Source organism: Benincasa hispida, chromosome 11, assembly GCF_027475165.1.
Source record: "Benincasa hispida cultivar pf3 chromosome 11, pf3_genome.v1.1, whole genome shotgun sequence".
NCBI lineage: Eukaryota > Viridiplantae > Streptophyta > Magnoliopsida > Cucurbitales > Cucurbitaceae > Benincasa > Benincasa hispida.
In genome coordinates, this window is record NC_143488.1 from 67733537 (window position 1) to 67748937 (window position 15401).

A 15401-nucleotide genomic window follows, 5' to 3' on the forward strand; every position below is an offset into this window, starting at 1 on the left:
TAAAGTCCTGAATTTTGATTTTCAAAATTATATTTTTTTTCCCTTCATTTATTACGAAGACTCGTTCAATTAATTACCTTACATTTATTTTCATTCTATTGAATTGAAGTTTTAGCTTAATTATTATGAAATTTTATTAAAAAGTTGTTGAATCAAGAAACTTAAAATTTATCTCATATAACAAAAACTTTGTGTATTTTATCCCTCGCTCTAAACAATATCAAAATGTATACCAGTCTATGAATAAGATATTTGAAAATAGAATGTCTGAGAATAAAAAATGATTGTGTTTGGATGTGTATAAAAAATGCTATCAAAATTTTATTTATAAAAATTATGCTTGTATTTAATTTAAGTTTGTATTTAATTTACGAAACTAAGCAAGAAAATCTTATATAATTTTAATAGATTAATTAAATAATCGATAAATTTAATTTAATATATTGATAAAATTTAATTAATTAAGAATTAATAATAATTTTAATTACAAATATGTAAGAATGGGGTAATTTATAATTAAAGTTAGCCAATTAATATATTTAAGGATTGTGATATTAATTATAATCTAATATTTAATCATTTTTATAATTAATTAAGTTTAGTATTAGTAATTTTGATTTTAATTAAATAATATAAGAAAATATATTTTAATAAACAATGTATTGTATAAAAAGTAACAAATGAGATAAAAATATGATATATTAATAAAGAATACTGATTTTTTTTATAAATATGATATGTTAATAATGAATGAAGTAATATAAATTAATCACAATAAATAATTAATAATGATTATATGTTCTAATGAAGGATCAAATTAAAACTAATCTCAATAAATAATTGGTTGATTATTAAAAAAAAATAAAGTAATTAATTATTGTTATTGAAAAATGAATATTTGTACTAACTAAATTTAACTAATCTTAGTTTACTAATTAAATAGATTTAAGATATTGTTAACTAATCAATTAATAATTCATGTAGAAAAGTAATGGGTCCGTCACATGGATGACCCAAAAATTAAGCAAAAAATGTGAAATGATCCGATTTCTGGAAAAAAAAATGCCAAATGACCATTTGCTAACGTCAAATTCGAGTGAAATTACAAAAATATACTCGCACGCACATAGAAAAGTAGTATCGTTCTTGCTTGTCTCGCTCTCTCTTCTTTTTTCACTCACAAATCACTATCTCTATCGCTCTAACTCGTCTCGCTCTCTCTTCGTTTCATCACTCAAAAAATCACTCCTCTCTCTCGTCTCTTGCTCACTAGAGTTGGTCGCATCGGAGCTGCTCGCATGGACTCATCATGCCAGAGAAGAAGAATTAAACGAACGGAGGAGAATAAATTGGAGAAGAAGACGACGATGTGCAGAGGAAGATTTCTCCCACCAAAGAAGAGGAAAAAGAAAAAAGAAGAGCAATAATGTAACTTCACGTGGTCATGACATTAGTAAAGGGGCATTTGACATTTTTTTCAAAAACTGAGTCATTTGCCATTTTGGACCTTTAAAATAGGTCTTTTGAGCAATTAATTCAAAAGTAATTGCATTCATTTAATAAATTTTTATTATAAAAATAAATTAAGTAAATATTTTAATAGACTGCTGTTGATTTATAAAAATGCATATTTTTATTAATTTTTTTAAATTAATATTAATTAATTAATTATATTCTAAATGAAATTATATATAAAATGAAAAATAGATGGGGAGGGGAAAAGAGAAAATCCACCATTTTGAAAATGAATATAAAACTCTGATTTATAATAAATGAGAATGTCGATAATATCTTATTTCAGAAAAAAAATGAAAATTATGAAACAAACCTGAGATTTGGATACATGTGCTAATTCTGAGACCCTCTAACTAAACGACTCCTAAACAGTTTTAAATACCAATGTCCAACTTACAACGTACCAGTTGAGTTTGGATAGACTAGAAGTGCAACCCCTTGCTAGCTTAAAGTTGGTCAATTGGATTCCATAGGAATTAATATCACATTCTCGACTTAATTACCATCTTTGTGTTATTTTAAGTGGAAAAATAAGTCAATTATCATCTTGTTCTATCTTTAGAAGGAAAAAAAAAAGTCAATTATAAACAAATTATACAAAACGTCATGTTTTAGACAAGTGGTTTTCATAATTCTGCTAATTAAAGCTCTATTCAATAATTAGTTTTCTTTGTTGTCACTTTCTTATCCCTTTTTAATTACTTGATTTTTTCCGGGTCAAGAACGGAAAATGGATAATGTAACCATATCAAACACCTGTCAGAACTCAAAAATCAGCTCTTCCAAAACATTCATATGAATGTCAATGGAATAGACCAAAACCCCAATTTTGATTCTCTTTCCCTCTGCCTTTTCCATGTTTTTTGGTTATTTTATTATCAGATTAGAGAGTTTCAAAGAAAACTTGATACCCCATTACTTTTTTTTCAAGAATCATGGTCTTGTTCCGGCAATTGGCGTGAGATAAGTTCTTCAATGAAAAATGGCTACTGGGAAGCACAATCTAGCTGAAGAAGACGGTGGAGACCCTTTGAAGAGCAAGTTTGGTGCTTCAAATCTCAAAGTAATTACAAATTTTCTGTTTATTTGTCCAAAATTTATCTGGGTTTTCTTAGGAATTCACTTTTATTGAGTGTTTGGTAGGACTTCAATGTTGATTATAGTTAGTTTTTGTTACATTTGTCAAGTGTTGGTACTTTGTTTAGAGTTCTTGTAAAGAAAATCAGTGGACAAACAGTTATGGTTATGGGACCATACTTCAAAAGTCGAATCAAACCAATGAAATTGATGGGTTCTGGTTTTCTGTGCTCTTTCTGAATGAGAGAATTGGTTGTTTTGATTCTTCTTTGAGTTCAGGCTCATAAAATTCTGAGTTCTGTGTATATTTCCTAAATATAAAATAGTTTCATTCTGATTTTCTGCTTCAAACTGAAGGCTGAAGGAGATTCAACTGAAGAAAAGTGCCCTAATTTGCACCAGAAATTTGATAATCTTCCTATGGATGGTCCATCACTTGCAGCTATGAACTCTGGTGAATATTCTGAGATATCAAAATCTTCCCAAATTCCAGCCCATTCTTCCAAAAGAGTGGCTTTCTCCCCTCTATCTTCCCCAAGTTTTTCTAATGCTGCATTTTCCCAAGGCGCTTCACCATCCGAAAGTAAATCAAATCCAGAAAGCATTGGTACAAGCATGAACTCCCAATATGCAAATTTAAGGTCAGATGTTGAAATGTCTCCAATCTTACCCTGCGAAGTTTCTCGTGTTGTTGCATCTCAGAGACCTAGAATATCGAGGTCGTTATCGCTTACAAAACTTTTCAACCCCAAATTGAAAAGAGAAGCAGATTTAGGATCCTCATATGAAGGGAGCATAATTGAACCTCCCATCCCAACTGTACGTATATTATCACTTCTGACCATGAAAACTGTTTATTGTGATAGATATGAATTATATGATTATGTTTTATAGCACTATTTCCACCCGTCTTCATTCTTATTGTTGAAATATCTTGAATCTCTCTATTTGTATTTTCTGATATTCCTCTCTAATAATAAAACTGCTCTCTCTCCTTATGCTGGTGGATGTATCTAACAACCTATTAGTGAACCACGTATGTGTTGATTTCTTCTTGTTCTTTATTCTTTGATTGTCATTCTTGTATCTTTCATAACATTTATACTTTGCAACGACTTTGTAGAACGGTTCTTGTGAGTCAGTTGGAGAGCTCTACTTGATTGCTCTCTACTAAGCTAGCCAATTTGAAGGGTTTCACATTTTGGATTGAAGTTTTGTATTTTAAGTCTTTAGATCATCAACTTCGGCATTTTCGGGACTGGGCTTAGTTTTTATGGTTGAGTCAGCATCAATGTAACTTTTCGTATGCAATGCATTGTGAAGCTACTCCCTTAACATCATTACAATTTGATTGGTTTATCCCTTTTGCTCAAACAGTTTTTTTCCAACTGTGTTTTCTATTTGGTTCTTACAGAATTCCTCACATTACAGAGAGACTTGGCTCAAAGGTCGATGCATCGTTCCTATTCTGTACCATTGATCAGAGAAGATGGAAGTGTATTATTACATGGTAATATTGTTCGTCCGATTCCAATCTCTCCACAAATTGGCAAAGAGATCGTTATGACCCCATTTAAATCACCAACACATCATAATGGTAATATTTCTTATGTTGTTTTGTTTTCGGTTTTTCGCATCAACTAGATTCCTTCTCCATTCTTGAAGTGCCATGGAAGTCATGTTTTCTTCACTCTTCGTTACTGTATAATTATTCCAATGACTCAATTTAGTTGAGGATTTTAATTGGGGGGAAGGGTGTAGACAGATATTTCCTCTGTTTTCTTTAAACTTTAATTATCAATACATGCTTTATTTTCATGATTCAGATAAAAATATAGACACTGGTGAACATATATCAGAAGAAGCTGTTTGTCGAGTATGCTTGATTGAGCTTGGGAACGGTCCCGAGACGTTCAAGATGGAATGTAACTGCAAGGGTGAACTTGCTCTGGCTCACCAAGAATGTGCTATCAAATGGTTTAGCACTAAAGGTAACAGAATATGCGATGTGTGCAGGCAAGAGGTTCAGAATCTTCCAATTGAACTGTTACGAGTGCATGCCGTTCAGACGTACAACTTCCAAGGAAGCGGAACCAATTCAGTTGCTGTTACTCGATACAGGCAAGTAAAGCCATTTCTCCATTGGAATGTGAATGCATCCAGGAAAAGGGTATCCATTCTCTTAACGTAGTACATAAAAATCTGCCCGATTGTCAGAAGACGAATTCCAATTTGTGTTTGAGTCGAAAACTGAACTTTTTTGCGAACATTCTACAGGGTTTGGCAGGATGTTCCTTTTCTTGTTATCATCAACATGCTAGCTTACTTTGGCTTCCTAGAGCAACTCCTGGTATTCTAGCACTTCTCCAACTCTTCTCCTTCTTAATTATCTACCTCGTAATGTTCTTCTCTATCGATCAATGGCGTTAACAATGTTACACCAGTAGACGGGTGGGGATTAATGTATGGTTTGCTTATCCTTTTCAAGGCTGTTCGGATTGCTAATACCAGTGCCTGTGCAGGCTCATAAAATGGGATCAAGTGCTCTAGCTATTTCTCTTCCATTTTCTTGCATATTTGGTCTTCTTGCATCCATGACTGCAGCAACCATGGGTAGGGCTTTACTCGTTCGTTCAAGACGTTATACGGAAAATAATTTTCCGATGCTTGTTCTTGATATCAATCCGTATTAATACTATTGAAGTTTGTTGTCAGTATGGAAGAAGTATATATGGATTTATGCAGCTATTCAGCTTGCTTTAGTGATCGCCTTTTCTCATGTTTTCTACTCAAAGGTAAGAATTTACTTCGAAAACTGTAGTGATATTGATGCAATGTGAAGAAGAGATGCATTGTTTAGCATTCAAGTAAATCGTGTTTGTTTGGATCTATAGTTTCGTATGCAGGCTATTGTAGCTGTTCTTCTTGCCACCTTTTCAGGCTTTGGGGTTACAATGGCTCTTACGTCCGTTCTCGAGAGAATTCTTCGACGAACAAGACCATGGGTCGATCAATCAACCCATCAAACTATGTCAACTATGCAGCCAGATGGATCTTTGACAATACCGCATCAGATGCAAGCAGATCCTCCACTTGGTCTTCAACGGCGAGTCGAGGAACCGATGCAGCCTCAAACAGTACGCGAAACCTTGCTCTTGAGCCAAATTGATCCTCATGGTCAAGATATTGAAATGGGAACTTCAGAAGCCATGCCTCAGAGGCTGACCATATCAGTGTGCCATTGACAGGGAGTTCAAACTATTGTATATGCTTTCACATTCTGTGTATTTCATCCCATTGTTGCTATAGACTATGTAGATGATTAATGTAAATAATTTTTCTATGAGAATTCTATAAATTTATATACATATAAATGTTTTATCATACATTTTTATAGTTTTCTTTGATTAGAGAAAGTCAAAATCTGGGATTATTAAAATCTATTTTGGCATTTGAAAACTATATTAGAAAATGCATAATAAAAACATCTGAATATTTGTATGGAAGTTGTAACAACTTAGTCAATATATTTTCAAATTTATAACAATTTAGTCTTCATAAATCTCGTCAAAAAATTTAAATTTTTATTATGTAAAAGCAAAATTTGATCTCTAATTAGTTTTTTAATCTAAACGTGTAACAAATTTCATTTAATATTAATAATATTCTATACGATTGAAACTAAAATGTTACAAAAATTAGTTTTAACCTTAAATTTATAAACATATAATATTGTTGTATTTTGATAATATGGTTTTCAAGAAGATTTGAAATTTTTATTTTAATTCACTTTGTTCATTATTTTTATTGCCTTAGTTACTTAATGATACACTCTTATCTTAGACGTATGTCCTAAAGTTTATGGAGAAAAATAAAATATAGTATTGAATATCACATATTTTAGAACATCTTATCAGGAAAAAAAAAACAAAAAATTCATTTTGATGAGTGATATGTAGTAGCTACAATAATCTTTTTCAAACTTATTATTATTATTGTTATTTTTTTTCTAATTTTATTTGACAAGATTTTCACAACATTACTTTTCTGATTGACATAGCTACTTTTTTAAAAAAAGGTCAACTTTGTTCCCTTTTCTTTTTGTAATTTAACACAAAAAGGTAGACATCATTACACTATAATTTCAATACAAATCAAGAAAAACTTTTTTCACCTTTTCCCTTTTTGTGCATTTTGATAGATCTTCCCTTTTGAAAGTCCTTTTTTTTTTTATTTTAGGACTTCAAAAAGTTGAACTTCTCCAAAAAAAAAATAATAATAATAATAAATAAATAAATAAAAACCCTTTGAATTTAGGGGATGTCCTATAGACCATTGACCATTTTTCATAGGGCTTTTTTTTTTTTTTTTTACTTGAAAAGAAATATATATATATATAATAAAAATTACTTAGGGCAAAGTCAAATGTGTAGGGGTGGTTGCCCCAAGCAAGTGCTTCCCTAGGAATAAAAGTGCCCTACAATAATACCTAGGACCCTATACATTCTTGTCCATCTTAATTAGTTCCAACATTGTTTTTTCTTTGTAAACTCATCTCTCTCTTGAATTAGGGTCTTGAGATTCTCAATCTATAAACATCATTGGAAACTTAAATCATATATCCCTAAAACTCTTCATCTCTCTAATCTAATAATATATTTTAATTTACTTTGTTTTGGTTTAATTTTGCAAATGTAATATTTATAATAGTTGTTATGAGACTTTGATTTATTTATTTATTCTTTGGTGAAATAGAAGGTTGAAATTTTAGCCTTCTTGATTAGGAGTATATGCCTTAACCGGTTGTAGTATATACATATGACATTAATTTTTTTTCGATTTTCTTGATTATGCCATGTAATATATATGCTTTTCTTGAAAACAAACGTAAACTACACAAATTTAATAATTGTCTAACTGATTATCTTATTTTTTATGATGAAACTTTCAAAACGACAATATTTTCTAATTTCTCATACTAATAAAGTTTAAGATGGTATTTAATCAGAGCAATATTTGAGTACATCCTACAATGTACCTATTTTTGTTCATCACATAGGTATAACCTGAAATGTACTTTAGTATTTTATACATTCAACGATATATCCCCAACATTGTCAATCATGTAAACTAAAGAAATTTATTATTGTTGTTGTTGTTGTTATTATTAATATTATGCCTCTCAAAGGTTTTGTGTAATCATTAAATTGAAAGAAAAAAAACCCAATGAATTAATTTTAACTTGGGTAATTATAATTGGTAGCATTTTTAGGAATAATAACCAAGTGTATAACATCATTTTAAAAAAATTACAAATATAGACAAGTCTATCCGCGATAGACTTTTATCGTTGATAGACTAGACTTCCAAGTCTATCAGCGATCAACTTCTATTGTTTATTCTAGCACTGATAGACTCCTACCAATAATAGGGTCTATCACTACCAATAATATGATCTATCACTACCAATAATATGGTCGGTCTATCACGGATAGACTATTTAAATTTGATCATATTTGTAATTTTTTTTTTACATTATGTTATATCTACTAATATTTTGGGTCTAATGTCTATATTTGCAACTACCCCTTTTAATTTTTATAATGAAACTCTAAACTTGAACAAACATTGAAATATTGATCTCTTTGAAATTACGTATTAGAAAATTTTCCATGAACCCATCCATAAATCACTTAAAATTCAACCAATTTTTAAGAAAAATCAAGTTATCATAATAATGTCTAACCAAATGCTCGAATTCTACCTTCCATCTTTCCTAATACATGATCTTTTAAAATTTGGAAGGAAAAAAGAAAACAGTGTACTAAAAAAAAGGCTCATGCATGTTGACATAAAAAAAACAAGTAAAGTTTAAATACACTTTTAATAGATTTTAAAACTACTCATTTTTCTTGAAAAATTAGTCTTTATTATGACTTTATTTTTAATAAATTGTGAAAATATATTGACATAATATCTTTCATCGTAGGAATGATTTTAAATAAATGAAAATGAGTCAACTTGTTTATAAATATAGGAAAGTGCCATTGGTTTATCAGCGATAGACCACGGCGATAGACATTTATCACAGTCTATAGGCATCTATGAGTGTCAATTATAGATATCTAACGCAGTCTACTGACATTTTAAATAGTTTTACTATTTAAAATAATTAACTTTATTACATGAAAATGATTATTATCATTTAATCATTTCAATAAAATTTATCTCTAAATAACTAAGTATTGGAACAAATTGTTATTTTAACCCAAAACTAATTGGTCCCAAATTGTATCATTATTATCATTATCAATTATTTTTCTTCAAGCTTACCGACGTTGACCTGATGGTGGCTGCCGGCCAGATTAATTTGACCAGTAGTCATATATATATTTATATTTATTTATATATAGAAATAGTTTTCTCTGGCAAATGCAATAATTTGAAAGCGAAATTACAAAAAGAAAGGAAAAAGAAAAATTTTAAAAGTTCAAACGACAACATAGAAAATAACAAAAGGCAAAAGAAGAAAAAGAAAAAAAGGTTTTACATGCATGGCCATTTTTACTGCTTTTTGGAACTGTCAAACTTTAAACATCCACCGGTGGCCCCCGCCGTCGGCCCCTTCTGACCGTTTCCGCCGCCCTGCACTGTAAAAAAATATGTGGCTTCCTTATCATTATGGTTAAAAATAAAACGTGGTAATTTCTCACATGAAAATTATTTTTATTTTCTACTGACCTTCCGATTTGATTAAGTTTGATGGCTTTGATGATGGGATTTTAGTGGTTGGCGGCGAATTGGCTTAATCCCACTGTTGAGTTTATGGTGGCAAATTTTGCTAGCTCCGGCGGAAGGAATGGCGGTCGGGGTGCTTCTCCTCCTCCAACTCCGAGGAAGTCCCTCGTTTGACCGCTACTTCTAATCATAACGTTGTTACCTGCATTAAGAATATGAAAAAACTGTGGAAAATATTTTTAAGTATAATAAAATGTCACTGTCTACTAATGATAGATCGTAATATATAGTAAAATTTTATTATATTTGTAAATAAGTTGTTTTATTTTCCTTTATTTAAAAACAATTTTTAAGGTTGATGTAATTTAGAGAGAAAAATGTCGCATTGTCTTGGTCTAGGGCTTTAAAAATTCATATGAAAAAGTTTAACATTTAAAATATTTTTTTCTCTAATAATTTACCCCTTTAAATTTTCATATTGAAATGTTATACATACAAAAAATTAATAATAATAATTATTATAATAATCCTGTCCTAACTCTATCCTATATAATTAGAATATAATTTAGTGATATTGGTATTTTTTTTTTCTCAATTAATATTCAGAGTCATTTGTTGAATTTAGTAGTAATTTTCAAATCTATAGCTGAAATGAGGGTTAAAAATATGAATAAAAGATTAAATTTAATTTACCGTTCTGTGGTATTAGAAGCTGGCTGAGACAATTCGAGCTTAAGTCGGAGTTGGTACCGATCATCTGAACCGAGTCAGCCATTGTCAAGCTTCTAGATTTATTAAGAGAGTTCAAGCTTACTGCATTGGAAGACGATGATGACGACGATGAAGAGCTCATTACTCCAAAAGCACCCGCACCGAAGAGCGGGGAATTATTATTGTTGTTGCTTCTAGTTGAGCCCATAAGAGCAGCCTTTTGCAGAAGGGCGGTGGCCGACATCGGAGAAGACGAAACAACAGACTGAGAAGACTGACCCGACAACAGTGCCGCTGCCGACGATGATGTAGCTTTCGACAAATTATTACCTCCCTTATTCTCAACATCTTCCTTCTCGATTACTGGCAACATCGAAAGCCCGTTTTCGGTTATGGATCCGAAAAGATTGGAAGAAGAAGAAGAAGCTCCAAAAAGGTTGGAAATATTATTATTGTTATTGTTGTGATTGTTCATTGCAGTTTCAGCTGAAGCTTGGTTCAACCAAAGTGATAATGGAGATCTGTTCTTGTGTTGATGATCTTCAAAATCTCTCAAGAAATGATCTGAATGATTGAATTGGGAAAGCCCAGAAATATCTCCAAGAGATTGAAGAGTATTATTGGTATGATGATCAATCAAAGATTGATCTTGTTGGTGAAGAAGAATATTTGAATCATTTCTAAGATTATTGAGAATATTTGTAGCTGAAACTGTTGTGATTCTTGCACTTTCTTCAGCTAAAGCATCACAAAATGCTCTGTGGGTTATGAAGCTATCTTTCCTGTAAGAGAAACAAAAATCCAACACTTTAATTTTGTCCAATCATTTGTCTTTATGTTTGTTACAATTCAATTTCTAGGTCAGAGACACAATCTTGCATTAATTACTTCTGTCTTTAACAATAAGAGTTTAAAAAAAATTAAAAAAAATTATAAAAAAAAGTGAGTTTTTGCCTTTTGCTTGATTCAAAAATGACCCATGATTTGAAAAACGTGTTTCTTCTCCAACCCTGATTGATCTGTGATACTACAGTTTGAAACTGATTTGTCTCGGTCACTACTATTAAAAAGTTAGAGGTTTTCGAATCTTCTATGTTTTGTTTGTTTGGATGGTGAGAAAAATGATTTGAACTCATTTAATTTCTTGAATGAGAGAAAGTTTACCTGGAAAAAAGGGTTCCACAATCACACTTATATTCTCTAGTCCCACAAGTTTTGGAGTGAGCTTTCCAATCAGATTGAACTGCATATTTCTTAGAACACTTGTCACATTTCCACTTCTTCTCGCCGTGTTTCCGGCTGAAATGCTTCTTTATTCCGGTGAGGTCGCCGAGGGCTCGCGACGGATCGTGGTGTACGCAGGTCTTCTCTGGACAAATATACACCTTCTTCTTGATCGGCTCCTTGTTTGTTCGTTGTCGCAACTTCCATGGTAAGTTATGCCCTCGTCGATGAAGTTGCAGATTCTGGTCTCTCTGAAAACCCTTGTTACAAATTTCACATATGAATCTATTCGTTGCCATGAGCGATTTCGGCGACAAAGCAATAACTTCCGCATCGGGATCTGCAACAACAACAACAACACAACTTATTCAAGCTCCGCATGAAAAAAACCTTATGCGATTATTTAAAAAACAAAAACAAATCAAAGAAGGAAGTAGATTAAGCGCGCCTCACCTGGGGTTCCAGGGAGGTTTCTCTTCTTCTTTGTAGCAGCGGAGGGTTTCGGTTTAGGGTTAGGGTTAGGGTTGGCATCGTCGTGCTGATGAGCAAAGGCAGTTGTAGTAGAAGAGAGAAGAGAAAAGGGATTAGTTGACATAATTTTTTGGTTTTTGGGTTCTTATTTTGGAGGTGATTGAAGATGGTTTAGACAAGAACAAACAAGAAAAGACCAAGGGATTTTTAAATTTTTCTTAATCTGCAAACAAACAACTAAAAAAACTTGAGGGAAGGGATTTTGGTTGTGTTAAAATGATGATGATGATGATGATCTGTTGACAAAGGAAAAGAGAGGAAGAGACTAATTGTTAGGGTTCTGCCAAAAGACAGTAAAAACCAAAGTTTTGAAGACTTTGAATCTGAACAAAAGACCTTTGGAAGAGAAAAAAAAAATTTATATATGATGATGAGAAGAGAAGAGAAGAAGAGAAGAGAGTGTGTGTTTTCTTCTAATGGAGATCTGAGGTGTGATTTTTCCCTCTTTTGTTTGCTTTTAAGAAAACACCAAAAACCAACATGTTTTTCTCTTATGAAAAACAATCTCTTCCCCCTTTTATTTTACTCTTTTTCTCTCTCCTAAACTCAAATATATATATATATATATATATATATATTGGTTTAAATATTATTTTGGTACCTGTATTTTTAATCCTTGTACTTTCACAAAGTGATACCATTCCAATCCCTTCATTTTCATTTTTAAGAGTTCAAAACGGTTACTTTTTAAAACTTCAAATACCAAAATGAATCAAAAAGTTAAAAATGTAAGGAACAAAATGAATCGAAACCAAAAGTACAGAAATCAAAGTAGTATTTAAACCTATATTTTTGAAATACTATGTGGATATTAAATTCTATTATTCTATTATCTTTTTAATTTTGTAAGCCATATGTTGGAATGGACAACCAACTCTCTCTGTTTGTCTCTCTCTTTCTCTCTCTTTCTATACACATGCTTTGTAACCAGAATGTATATACAGTTCTTCATTTTTTTTTTCAACATTTTTGAGGTTCAAACTTCAACAGTACATTCAACTTTTCAATGAAAAAAGTGGGGGTCCCATTTGATGAGTTATATTCAAAGCTATCATATTAATTAATTATATATATATATATATATACATATATTTATATACAGATGTAAACTTACTAACTACACCAAACTCTTTGTTTGTCTTTGATCAACTATATGAAAGATATGGTGTTAGTGTTGACTCATTGTGTTACATAAAGTTTGGTTGAAAAGGTATATATATGGATTTGTGTATAGCTTCTCTCTTTAAAGCAAATAAATGAGAACTTGTAATGAGTTTTAATAAAAATTTAATCATTCATGTAAGACTTTAGTCGCATGTCTATTTAAACTTTTCTACTAAGGAAATAGACCAAAAAGTCAATCTAGCTTGTAAGGAAAGGAATTCATATCGATATGTATGTGTCAAACATGCTCCAGTAATTTAAATTACTGTTGAGGTCGTAGTAGTATTCAGCTACTTGAGTTAGGATTAGGATAAGGATAGTATAGCATAGCTCTTTAAATAGGATGTCTCTCTTCTATTCATACCATTTCTTACTATCCAATGTTATATATCATGATTGTACGTAGAAAATGTGAGAAGGGAAAGGAGATGGACATGTACCTCAATTGAGTTATTCGTATGTATTCGATGTCACTCCTTAATTCGACCTTTAATAGTTTCAATAGGAGACTTCGACGTCTAGTCTAAATGACTCTAGAGAAGCTCACCTATAACATCTAAGTATAAATGAACCCATAATAGCAAATGTAAAACATAACTACTAGTGTTATTTTACACAATAGTCCAAATTGATAAAGCCAAAAACCTCCTCCCCAAATATACCTTGTTTAAACTTGTGGTCAACAAAAATGTTCTTTACTCATGAATAACTACCATGTGATTGTCTTTTTCCTAATAGAATACTTTAAAAAATGACATTATTCTATCCTTTCACAAAAGACTATTACCCAAACAACTCCACCTAAAACTTTAATTAGTAAGTTTCTAAACTAAAAAGATCTCTATACACACACATACACAAGTCAATACTCAAAGTTTTGTTTTCAAGAACAAAAGTTGATATCAATCAATCACTTTCCACACTCATTCTCAAACGCTAACTCAAACTTCAAAAACCATATTGGAAAATAAATTGAAAAACATACGAACACCGTTAAAACCCTAGCACCAACCCAATTGAAGCAATTCCCATGATGAATATTTATATATTCAAAAAAAACAAAAACAAAAAAATGAAAAATAGTGGACCTATATGTACATTAACAGATAGAGATATTCACAAGGTGGGCGGGCCACGTTAAGGATAGTTTCTCTATTTCTATCTCTCCTCCTTATTTCAATTTCATCCCGTGAAATTTTCCATTTAATTTTTCGAAGTTCTAAGTGAAAATTTCCAATAGGAAAAATTTGCAAGGATTGAATTCTCACAAAGATCTTCTGTTTAATTTTTTAAATTTTTGTTTAATTATATAACAAATTTTCTCTTGAATGAAATAATTATCTTTCAAATTATCAATATATAACCTAAATCTTCAAACATATCTATTATCTTGACCATTAAACAATAAAACTTAAAATTTTAAATGTTATAGTTAACAATAATAAAAACAATAAATTAAAAAAAAGACAAACGAGACAAGAACGTGGTGGGAATAGGAGATTTCGCTTATCAGAGAAGTTTTTTCTCCTACATCCTCTTTCGATCTCTACTTAAACGAAAAATCACCACGGTGAAAATGAATATCTCAATCAATAGACCAAATGTAAAAAAGGCAAGTTAAAAAGTTCGAGTGAAAAGGGGGGATTGTAATGTATAGCAAACAAAGTACCTAATCTACCTAGAAGTAATCAAAACAAAGAGAGAGAGAGAAAAGGGTGTGAGATTTTGTTTTTTTTTTTTTTTATGTGGTAAAAAAAAAAGTAAAAGTAAGTAAACTTTATGGGGGTGAATCTGGAAAAGAATGATTAAGTAATAATTATGAAAGGGTAATTTTGGGCATTTGACATATCAGTACAACAAATCAGAGGGTCAGAAACATTGAGACAGAAGAAAGAGAAGATATATATATATATATATAGTTTACATTTCCCCATACTTTTGCTTTGTAATTCCCACATCCGTCCGTGATACCTTTACTTGTCTCTATCTATTTTGTAATCACAACTCTTTTTTTCTTTTTGTTTTGAAATATTTTGTTTCAAAAAGAAAAAAAAGAGAAAGAAAAAAAAAAAAAAGAAAAGGACCCTTTGGTGTGGATCATGAGTAGGGATGTGATTCATGTGTTGGTGTTGACGAATTGACTCGATTGAATTGATTTGAGAAGATTTGCTCGTCGTCTACGCTTTTTCAAATAGAAGATCATGAACCGATTTCATTGATTGATGTTGGTTATAATTTATTGACTTTCCTGAGTCTTGATTGATCTACATATATATAACTCAACCGATAATTAAATGTGTTATTATATACAATTTTGTAGGTAGGTTTTACAAGATTTAGATTATATTTTCGTATAATAGTTGTTTTTTTCGTAATTGATTGGATAAATTTAACTATATATTAATGTTAATTTATAATATGTTCTTTTTTCATAAACTAAA

At 31.0% G+C, this 15401-nt stretch overlaps 2 protein-coding genes across 3 annotated transcripts; one reads left to right on the top strand and one right to left on the bottom strand.

Moving 5' to 3' along the window:
• Positions 1 to 2187: 2187 nt before the first annotated feature.
• Positions 2188 to 5978, top strand: LOC120089760 (RING/U-box superfamily protein). Of its 2 annotated transcripts, none has more exons than XM_039047147.2 (8): positions 2188 to 2578; positions 2950 to 3411; positions 4024 to 4189; positions 4419 to 4713; positions 4870 to 4942; positions 5115 to 5205; positions 5308 to 5387; positions 5487 to 5978. In XM_039047147.2, the coding sequence occupies exons 1-8, from the start codon at positions 2498 to 2500 to the stop codon at positions 5835 to 5837; spliced, it is 1599 nt and encodes a 532-aa protein (XP_038903075.1). In that variant the 5' UTR covers positions 2188 to 2497; the 3' UTR covers positions 5838 to 5978. The 2 variants fall into 2 exon arrangements, with proteins under 2 accessions (XP_038903075.1, XP_038903076.1); XM_039047148.2 differs by having other exon boundaries at positions 5533 to 5978.
• A 2998-nt stretch (positions 5979 to 8976) lies between these two features.
• On the bottom strand, positions 8977 to 12289 carry LOC120089851 (uncharacterized). Its single transcript, XM_039047263.2, has 5 exons — positions 11719 to 12289; positions 11206 to 11605; positions 10024 to 10823; positions 9334 to 9532; positions 8977 to 9242 (listed from the first exon to the last, which is right to left on the bottom strand). Exons 1-4 carry the CDS (start codon positions 11858 to 11860, stop codon positions 9375 to 9377), a joined length of 1500 nt encoding a protein of 499 aa, XP_038903191.1. The 5' UTR covers positions 11861 to 12289; the 3' UTR covers positions 8977 to 9242; positions 9334 to 9374.
• Between the last annotated feature and the right edge of the window lie 3112 nt (positions 12290 to 15401).